Genomic DNA, 11,334 nt, shown 5'->3' with positions numbered 1-11,334 from the left:
TCTTTAGGGAAATGCTCCCAGAATTCTTTGTATCTTTAACTTTTATTTCTTCCTCTTTTCATGTACATAGTGTAATGATTTATGGGCTGTATATGAATTTCTATGATGCCATGTTTACTTAAGTACTCATTATTGATTCTGATGAGAGACTTATTTCCTAATAGTTTTACTTGGTTATTAAAGGGAATCATTTTTCTTTGGTTCCTTTCCTTCTTTAGTCAGAAAAGGGCTCAGGAACAGGATGTTGTGCAGAGTGGTAATTGGCTACTGTAAGTCATTTACTTTGAGTTGTCTTTAATTGTAAGAAGCAACATTATTTTATATGCATTTAAGAAAGAAATCAAATGATGGTAAGCTACCAATAAATCCCAATTTCAGAGGTGTTTGGCTTGAAGAAACATGTTCTCTTACAATCAATATTCTCCCTCTATAAAACACAATCTTTTTTTTTTTTTTTAAAGAAAATATATTTCCTTCATTACAGTCTATGAAGGTTTTCATCTTCCCCTTAGGTAGAGGACAGCTTGGAACTATCTTTCCAGGGAAAAGATGATGTAAAACTCGACATTTTTTTCTTCTATGAAGAGACTGACCATATGTGGAATGGAGGCACTCAGGCCAAAACGGGAAAAAAGTTTAAGTATGAACCAGATAAGTACTTATAAAAGGGGCTCTTAGAGATAACTTCAGAAGGTAGAAATAAGGAAGTAACTGAAAATGAAAAACAAGAGAATGTCAAGGCTTCACTATTAGCTAATACTTTCTCAGTTTACCCATAAAGCCCAGTTATGTTTGGAAAAGTATGAACTACTTATAAGGACAGTGTAAGAGGAGGAAGTGCCCATGGGATGAGACCTCAGTCCAAATAGTCATTATGATTAGAAGTCCTTGAGTCATCAGAAAGGGAAAACCAAAACAAGGAACACAAAAACTAAGCCCAGAGCCTTAGCCAAAACACTGATTGGCTTTTAGAGTTATAGGAGCTTGTTAATTTGATGGAAATTGGTTAACAGTCAGTAAGAAGGAGATCGTCAAGGTGAAGTTTAAGTGAGAAAATTAGGACTGTGCTGCGCTGAGGCCACCATGCTGGGCAAGCTCTGGAATGTGCCTTCAGTATAAACTGAGGGCTAATCCTTCAAGGATACTCTTTGAGCTTAACAGCTGCCATATTTTGTCAAATGTAAGATGATATAGATTGTAAGATGCACTATTATTTTATGCGCTACTAAGAAAGGAAAAATACTGCCAATTATAATTCTAAAACACATGACTCACAGATGGAAAAATTTGGGTGGGGGGAAATGTCTCAGAATTGATGGAGTACAGTATGTTAGATTGACATTTTTAACATTTTTTTTTAATGCTGCCATAGTAAAACTTTGATGAGAAAAGACAAAAATGACAGTAGAGTAACTATGCTCTCCTTTGTGATGCAATCGACCTATTCTCAATTCTGAAAGAGAGAGAGAGAAGCGCAAATGAAGGGGAACGAGCTCCCAAAGAGTTGGTCTTTGGAGTCAGGCCGACCTGGGAGACCTTAGCTGCACCCTAACCCATGTGTGGTCTTTAGCTTTTCTGAACATTAATCTCCTAGTCTCTTAAGTTTGGGTAGTACTCCTGTGTGTTTGACTGTTATGAACATTGCACATGTGTTAACACATCTAATCATCAAAATAATCTTAGGAGGTAGGTATTCTGTGAGGCGCTGAAAATGTGAGTTCTGTGTTCAAGACCACACGGTCCATCCATCTCTTTAACCACCACTCCCCACTGTCCCCCTAATACACCTGACATATGAGGCACTTGGCATAATGCTTAGCACTTACTAAGTTATCAGCAAATGGTGGTTATCACTGCTACTGTTTATTAGTAATATTATGATTACTAATGTGATTATTATCATTGCCGTCATTACTATGGTAGTTATATGAGCAGAAGCATAAATTTGCCTCACTTACCACTCAGATTGGAGCTTCTAACTTTGAATAAATTTGATCCATTGGGCAGAGTGGGGAATGTTCTGTAGCACAGAAGAGAAATGCCGTATTCAGACTGCTTTCTCCTGGGTGTGTTGACACACCCTCTCGGGAGTGCTGAATCTTTATTTGAAGGCCAGGAGTCTTCACATAAGCTTAAATTCTGGCGGTTTGAGAGTAATCCAAACCTTTTTCTCAAAGATGTAAAGTCTCCCCAAATTGACATTGACCCTGGTGCATATTCTTGAAACTTGTACTTAATATAAAAAAATATTTTGCTTTGGGGCGCCTGGGTGGCGCAGTCGGTTAAGCGTCCGACTTCAGCCAGGTCACGGTCTCACGGTCCGTGAGTTCGAGCCCCGCGTCAGGCTCTGGGCTGATGGCTCGGAGCCTGGAGCCTGTTTCCGATTCTGTGTCTCCCTCTCTCTCTGCCCCTCCCCCGTTCATGCTCTGTCTCTCTCTGTCCCAAAAATAAATAAAAAACGTTGAAAAAAAAAATTAAAAAAAAAAATATTTTGCTTTATGATAACAACACATTCATTCTGGGTTAAAGCTCTGATTATAAGACAAATTAATAAGTTAACATATAACTGACATTCTCACTTGTGGTTAGGTGAATGGGGGTGTTTATGACATTCAGCTATAGTTTTTTTATTCAAAATATGATGAAGCTGAATTTAATGTATAATTTAGAGGCTTCTTTAAAAACTGTAAAATAGTATAGCCTAGAAATTGAGGAGATGGAGCCAGTCTGGTTGCTTTTGAATCCCAGCTTTATGACCTTGGGCAAGTTAGTTAACCTCTCTGTGCCTAAGTTTCCTCAAGTGTAAAATGGGAATAATAACAGAAATTGCTACATAGAATGGTGTTAAGGATTAGGCGAGTTAATACACAAAAAAGGGGGGTTTGAAGAGAATTAAGGATGTCCCGAGTGCCAAGTAATTATTATTGCTATTATTAATAGCTATTATTAATTATTATTAATTACTACTATTATTAATACTTCTAGGAGTAGCAGTTGTAGTGGTGGTAAAGAAAACTATTTCTCTTCTTAGTCTTATGAGAAATTGACAGATTAGAAGAAACCTATATAATTAAGTCAATATTAAACTGCCAAATCTATTCATAGAGAACTCATATGAGAATGTCACCTTTTTCCAAAGAAAGGTAATTTCTAGAGCCAGTAGTATAATTCTGTTATTCTTAGATTTCCTTCAGGGGCATAAACTTCTCTCTTCTCACTAACATGGTCTGAAACCCACAAACTTCAAAAGAACTCTTCATTTCTAACCGCTACATTTCTGCATAGAAAGAGCTTCTTTCATTCTGCTTTAGCTGCTCTTTATGGTAGCAGTGTTTGGGAAGTGTGAAATGTTCTGATTATTTAACAAGAGAAATGAGCAGTGATGGAACTGTCTGGACAGATGGTGTGAGTCCCAGATTTTCTATCCTGTTACTGTGACCTTAAAAGGCAGAGAAAAGAACAGGGATGGCTGTGTAGAGTAGTTTCTTTGGAAGATTCCCCCAGCCATATGCCATTTTCATTCTTTTCAGCACTATTTACTTGAAGGAACTATAGTATTTTCACCAGCACTATTCCTAGAGGAAAAAAACTCTTAAAGCTAATCTAAAGGTCTTTTTATCTGTATATTTCACTTTGTATTCATGTTATCATTCATTCTGAGGAAAACTCAATATCATAGAATGCTTACGATTTTTTTAAATGTTTGTTTATTTTTGAGAGAGAGAGAGAGAGCATGAGCAGGGGAGGGGCAGAGAGAGAGGAAGACACAGAATGTGAAGCAGGCTCCAGGCTCTGAGCTGTCAGCACAGAGCCCGACACGGGGTTCGAACCCACAAACCCCGAGGTCATGACCTGAGCTGAAGTCAGGCACTTAACCGACTGAGTCACCCACGCGTCCTGAATGCTTACAATTTTAAAAAAGGCTAAAGAGGAACTCAGGAAGGAAGAAAAAAGTTCCCCTTTTGAAACTTTACTCTGCATGCCTGCAGAATGATGTTTTTGGTCCTCAGATGTAATAATATTAACAGCAATGATAAAGGTATAGCTCCTAGGGCATCTTCTGGTTATCTGGCACATGATAGGTACTTTATGTTTATAATCTCAGACAGTCCTCACATTATCCCTGTGGGTTAGGTGTTCTCACTCCCAGGTAGATATGAGGAAACGACCAGTTAGAGAAGTGAAGTAACTTGCTCATTAATGGCTGGGCCGAGATTTAACCCCAGTGCTGTTGGACTCTTAATCCTAAATGCTTATTTTTAAGACTTAATAGGTTAAATGAACTAATACACGTAATGCATTTGAAATAGTACCTGGCACACAGTAAGTGCTATATAAATATCAGCTACTGCTGCTACTATTGTTACTATATTATTATTTCCACTATTGCTATTGTGTTGCTCTGGCACAAATCATAGTATCTTCAGCACAGTGGTAACTTGGATTCGTTACTCCAATGGGTCTGGATTATTTTATACTTATTTTTCTTCGTCAGAGTCTCAATCACTAGCAATAAAAGGTGATGCATATAATAACTATGCCGCCAGGATGTGAAGTTTTTATTCTGTAACTTCACGGTCCTGTAGATGCTGCCTGGGTTTCTTGGGGTTGTTTTTTTTCCTTCCCATCTGAATCAGCTGTTAGTAGAGGCCAGAAGTTTGAGAGGTAATAATCATGGTAATAATAAAAATTAACTTTTATGGAATATTTACTACATGCCAGGCGCTATGCCAAACTTTGATATGCATCATCTCATTTAATCCTCACAAGTTTATAAGGGAGATTTTTTAAATTGTCACCTTCATTTTATAGACGTGGAAATATGGCAGAGCTGAGACTCAGACGTGGGACCATATCACTTCAGAACCTGTATTCTTTTTTTTTTTTTTTTTTTTTTTTTCAACGTTTTTTATTTATTTTTGGGACAGAGAGAGACAGAGCATGAACGGGGGAGGGGCAGAGAGAGAGGGAGACACAGAATCGGAAACAGGCTCCAGGCTCTGAGCCAACAGCCCAGAGCCTGACGCGGGGCTCGAACTCATGGACCGCGAGATCGTGACCTGGCTGAAGTCGGACGCTTAACCGACTGCGCCACCCAGGCGCCCCAGAACCTGTATTCTTATATATACATGATGCTAGTGTCACCATGATCTATTATACTGTTAATACTCCCTCCATGAAAATAGCCCTTCTCCTCAGTGTTATATTGTCAGGGTAATACAGCTACCTCTCTAACCTCTACTAGGAAATCTACTACCCAGTGGGCTAGTGGTGGGATCCTTATACCTTCTGATATTTGCAGTTGCTGCTTACTGTACAGATCTTCAGAAAATTTGGATTTGTTCTCTGTGGGACTAGACTCCCATCTGGGTGTGGCTCCTATATCACATTTCATTTCTTCAGACTTTATTTACTGTTATGTGCAATGGATTCTAATGTAAACATACTTAGTTTCCTCTATCAGGGATCTCATAATCTGGACCATGAGATGAATTATTAAAGTACTTGATCAGAAGAACAGTAATTGAAGTCTGTGTCATATATAGTTCAGATACCAAATCAGAGTCTGTCTAGAAGCAACAGCAAGGAAGCATGGCTTAAAAATAGAGAAGTTTGTTAGGTAGACTTGGTAGCAATGTAGAGAAAGGCCTAATAGGTTTGCTTAACTATTTCTCTGTTTAGACTATTCCTATTTTTTCTTCTTTTTATTTATTTATTTTTAATTTTTAAATTTAAATCCAGTTTAGCTGACATATAGTGTAATAATGGTTTCAGGAGTAGAATTTAGTGATTCATCACTTACATATAACACCCAGCTTATTTTTTCTTCTTATTAAAAAAATCCTGGGGCGCCTGGGTGGCGCAGTCAGTTAAGCATCCGACTTCAGCCAGGTCACGATCTCGCGGTCCGTGAGTTCGAGCCCCGCGTCAGGCTCTGGGCTGATGGCTCGGAGCCTGGAGCCTGTTTCCGATTCTGTGTCTCCCTCTCTCTCTGCCCCTCCCCCGTTCATGCTCTGTCTCTCTCTGTCCCAAGAATGAATAAAAAACGTTGAAAAAAAAATTATTAAAAAAAATCCTATGTGCATATTTTTACATAAAGTAAAAGCTTTATTAGAGATTGTTCCCTTGACTAGATTCCCAAAATTGAATCATTATTATTGTTTGTGCTGTTTGAGAAATAGAAAGGGTAGGTGAGCAATGTTCTGATACAGTAAAGTACAAGATTTTATTCTTCAGTCTCTTGTTTTTCCTTGGACTCTTTAGGACTCTTAGAAGTTATATGGACTTCCTTGTCAGCATGCTTTATCCTATCTTCCTTTTCTCCCCCTATTTTTAAAATAAACTTTTTATTTTATGATAATTTTATTTTTCATTTATTTTTTAAAAATTTTTTAATGTTTAATTTTGAGAGAGAGAGAGAGAGAGAGAGATCACAAATGGAGGAGGAGCGGAGAGAGGGAGACACAGAATCCAAAGCAGGCTCCAGGCTCCGCGCTGTCAGCACAGAGCCCGACACGGGACTCGAACTCACGAACCACGAGATCATAACCTGTCCGAAGTTGGTCACTTAACCAACTGAGCCACCCAGGCTCCCCTATGATAATTTTAGATTTATGGGAAAGTTGCAAAGATAATACAGAGAGTTCCTGTATACCAATTACCCAGTTTTCCCTAATGTTAACATTGTTACCATAGTACCTGGCTCAAAGCTAAGAAACTAACGGTGCATTATAATGAACTACATTCCAGATGTTATCTGGATTTCACCAGTTTTTCTACTAATGTCCTTTTTCTATTTTAGGATCTAACCTAAGATACCACATTGTATTTAGATACCCAGCCTTTTGCAACCTGATTTTAGACCAAGATTTAAGCATGACACTGAGTTGTACCAGCTTATTATGCGTCATCGCATGTCCCAGTTCTGCCCATTCAAGGGCATTGAGTTGCCTGTTTTTTTGATGTTGCTCCTCACTACCTCTAACTGGAAATAATCTCCCCTGACTCTGATTTTCCATAGATTTTGTTTTTGCTTTATTTTTCTCATGCCTTATTTGGGAACTTCTGCTGATTTGTCTGTCCTTTCTGAGTTCTAGATAGAATCAGGCCTGGTAAATCTGTCGGCCTGAAACCTGAGCCCCACTTGAAACTAAAATCAGTTCTTAAGTGCATTTGTTTTGTTAAGATGATAGGGTGATGATGCCACATTGATGTCTTGATCAAGATACCTTTGGAGAACCAGAGCCGTAAGGTCAAGTCACCCAGTTTTTAGTCACTCCATTTTACCAGAAGTTAAAGACCAGAGTTAGTTGTTGGATCAGAGGTTCTCTCAGCTTCATAGACTGAAGACTGAAAACCAGGTTCCCATGGTTTTAGCTCTCAAAAAATATATTTGCCTTTTTAGTACTTACAGCTGTGAAGCTAAAAAAGCAAATTTGAATAATTTCTTTAAATTAGTGTATTTAAGACATTGGCTTTTTAAAAAATGATCTCATATTTCCTCTTCTGCTTATACCTTCATATTTTACAACAGGTAGATTGTCTTAGGGTTCCTTAATTGTACTTCCAAACCTCTAGTGAGTAGCAGGCACTAATTGAATCATTGAGGGAAGAACTTTGAATGCATTTTATATGGTAATTATATACATATACAGTATACAGAAGTGGGAGTTATTTATGTAGTTAGCTTTGTTTGTTTGTGTGTTTTGAGAGAAGATTATCCCAGGGGTGCCTGGCTGGTGCCATCGGTACAGCGTGCAACTCTTGATGCCCCATGATGGATGTAGAGGTTACTAAAATAAAAATAAAATCTTTAGAAAGAAGATGATTACCTCAGAATGAATAAATGGCGGACCTTTCATTTATGTGAAGTAAATTATATTTCTTAAGACTGCCATGTGTCTTCTTGTTTGAATGTAATTCTTTGAAGTATTGTATAAGGTAGTAGTCCAAGAGATATAAAAACACTTTCACTAAACGAGTTGACATGAATGTGCATAGCATCCTTTTTTTTTTTAAGCTTATTTATTTTGAGAGAGACAGAGACAGCAAGAGTAGAGGGAGGGGAAGAGAGAGAGAATCCCAAGGAGGCTCCAGGGCAGCGCAGAGCCTAGTGCAGGGCTCAAACCCATGAAGCCGTGAGATCATGACCTGAGCTGAGACCAAGAGTTGGACGCTTAACTGAGTGAGCCATCCCACCGCCCCTGCATGGCATTGTTTGTGGTAGCCGAAAACAAAAAACAAAAAACCCAACACAGAAACAACCCAACTGCATCTTCTGGTGACCAGATAAACAAGTTATAGTATGTTCAGACAATGGAATACTCAGCAATAAAGAGAAATGAGGTACTGATACATGCAATAACATAAATGAATCTCCAAAATATGCTCAGTGGAAGAAGTCAGATAGGAAGAGTTATACTATGTAACTGCACGTATGTGAAGTTATAGAACACCAAAACCAGTCAAGGAAGTAGTAAGATCAGTGATTGCCGGAGGCCAGGCTGGATTGACGGCCCGACTGCCCAAGAGCACAGGGAACTTTAGGAAGCAGGGAGGAGGAAGCGTTCTGTGTCCTCCTTGTTGTGGTGGTTACACAGGTATATGTGTTCGTCAAAACTTAAAGTGGCTGCATTTCATAATGTGTAAATTACTTCCCAGGAAAGTTTATTTAAGAAAAAAAAATTATTTACAAGGTTAAAAGAAAAATGACAACTTAGAAAACTTATGTGAAGGGAAAAGAGCTCAAGATTACAAATGTTGAAATAGAGAACTGGGACCAGAAGTGATGAATTTGATCAAGGCAGGCCCAATTGCCATGATAAACTCTGAGCTTTTTGCACCTGATTGGACAGACTAGGTAATCTGAGTTCAAAATAAAAGAAGACTTTTTATTTAGTATAAAAGTTGAAATTACAGTGTAATCTCTTTTTTAAAATTACCTGTTCTATCCAAAGAGAAATACTATTAAAATTGTCTGAGAGAAAGCAAGCACAGCTGAATCTAATTGGTTGTTGATGAGCTATAGATCAAATTTTGGGAAGTTATGCAGTAGAAATAAATGTGTCCTGAGGCTCTGTTTCTGGCATTAAAGCAAAGTTCTGTGCATGCTTTACACGGATGGTTTTTGATATAGTCATTATGCAGGTGCATTCAGGTGTTAAATGATAACAACTACCCATATAAGCTTTAATTTGTCTACTCACTGATGATATAAATTTGTTCTTGTTTCTCCTGTAGTACAGATAATCACTAATTATGTCCTCTGGAGATTGCATAGCAGAGTTTAATAGTTGGTAGGATAGGTGAAATCACTCAATTTATACTGGAAGTCAGTGGGAAAATGAGGTTCAGTGGGTAGAATTTTACTTTATACAACATGTGTATGCTGCATATATTGATTATATGTTAGAAGTTTGGGATAGCAGTGGAGTGTTGGATCAATAAAGACCTCAGAGATTATATTCTCGTTTAGGCTCTGAAAGTATATTACCATTCCACTATTACCCTTTTTACTTCTGTATTATCTATGGTGGGATTGTGAGAAGTTTAGTGGAAGAGATAGTTTTAAAAAATGCTAGTAACCATACTGTAACCTTGGCTTCTTTCTTTCTTTCTTTCTTTCTTTCTTTCTTTCTTTCTTTCTTTCTTTCTTTCTTTCTTTTAAGAGAGAGGGCACAAGTGACTACGAGGCGGAGAGAGAGAGAGAATCTCACAAGGGGCAGAGAGAGAGAGAGAGAGAGAGAGAGAGAGAAGCTGGGCTCACCCGAACCAGGGCTCACGTTTTACCTGAAGCAGGGCTGGAGCTCTCCTGATTGGGGCTTGACCTCACCCGATATGGGACTTGAACTCAAAAACAGTGAGATCATGACCTGAGCCGAAGTCAGACGCTTAAAGACTGAGCCACCCAGGCACCCTGTAACCTTGGTTTTCAAGAGTAGAGTGTATTTCTTAGAAAATTGGGCAAAATTGGTGGTGATAACTTAATGTGGCACAGTAATTCCTCACTTTGCCACATTCCCTTTGGTCCAAACACAAATCACTGAAGAATATGTCTACAAGACATCGCTGGGGGCATCTGAGTAACTCAGTCAGTTAAGCAATCTCAACTCAGGTCATGATCTTGGAGTTCCTGGGATCCAGCCCCACATCAGGCTCTGTGTTGACAGTATGGACCCTGCTTGGGATTCTCTCTCTCCTTCTCTCTCTGCCCCTCCTTTGGTGACTTGCTCTCTCTCTCCCGAAATAAGTAAATAGACACTAAAAAAAAAAAAAAATTAAAGACATCAACATCACTCATCATCAGAGAAATGCAAATCAAAACCACAATGAGATATCACCTTACACCTGTCAGAATGGCTAAAATAAAAAACACAAGAAATAATAAGTGTTGGCAAGGATGTGGGGGAAGAAAGAACCCTCCTACACTGTTGGTGGGAATGTAAATTGGTATAGCCACCGTTGAAAGCAGTATGGAGGTTCCTTAAAAAGTTAAAAATCAAAATATCATATAATCCAATAATTCCACTATTGGGTACTTACCCAAAGAAAACAAAAACACTAATTTGAAAAGATATTTTTGCACCCCAGTTTATTACAACATTATTTACAATAGCCAAGGGGTGTCTGGGTGGCTCAGTCTGTTGGGCATCTGACTTCAGCTCAGGTCATGGTCTCACAGTCCGTGAGTTCGAGCCCCACATCGGGCTCAGTGCTGACAGCTCAGAGCTTGGAGCCTGCTTCGAATTCTCTGTCTCCCTGTTTCTCTGCCCCTCCCCGACTCACGTTCTGTCTGTCTGTCTGTCTGTCTCTCTCTCTCTCAAAAATGAATAAACATTAAAAAAAAAAAACAGTTACAATAGCCAAGATAATGGAAACAACCCAAGTGTGTCCATCAATAGACAAGTGCATAAGGAAGATGTAATGTGTACACACACACACACATATACACACACAGGAATATTACACAGCCATAAAAAAGGATGAGATCATGCCATTTGAAAAAAACATAGATGGACCTAGAGAGTATTCTACTAAGTGAAATAAGTCAGACTGAGAAAGACAAATACCATATGATTTCATGAATAAATGGAATCTAAAACAAAACCAAATGAATGAACAAGCAGAAAGCAGAATCAGACCCATAAATATAGGGAACAAACTGATGGTTGCCAGAGAGGAGGGGGTAGGGAGTCCGGTAAAATGAGTGAAGGACAATGGGAGATATACGCTTCCAGTTATGGAATAAATAAGTCATGGGAATAAAAGGCACAGCATAAAGAATATAGTCATTGACAATGTAGTAGCAGTGTATGGTGATAGATGGCAACTACA

At 38.6% G+C, this 11,334-nt stretch overlaps 1 protein-coding gene across 3 annotated transcripts in view; it reads left to right on the top strand.

The window, feature by feature from the left end:
* The window catches only part of FKTN (fukutin), a 98,417-nt gene that overhangs the window by 50,486 nt on the left and 36,597 nt on the right, over positions 1–11,334 (top strand). For all 3 annotated transcript variants that reach the window (XM_058694669.1, XM_058694671.1, XM_058694668.1), the window contains exon 9: positions 513–640. In XM_058694669.1, coding sequence (XP_058550652.1) covers positions 513–640 — 128 coding nt within the window. The remainder of the gene's footprint in view (positions 1–512; positions 641–11,334) is intronic.

The sequence above is a fragment of the Neofelis nebulosa genome, chromosome 12, assembly GCF_028018385.1.
Source record: "Neofelis nebulosa isolate mNeoNeb1 chromosome 12, mNeoNeb1.pri, whole genome shotgun sequence".
In the NCBI taxonomy this organism is placed as follows: domain Eukaryota; kingdom Metazoa; phylum Chordata; class Mammalia; order Carnivora; family Felidae; genus Neofelis; species Neofelis nebulosa.
This window is presented reverse-complemented; position numbering and strand designations above follow the sequence as displayed.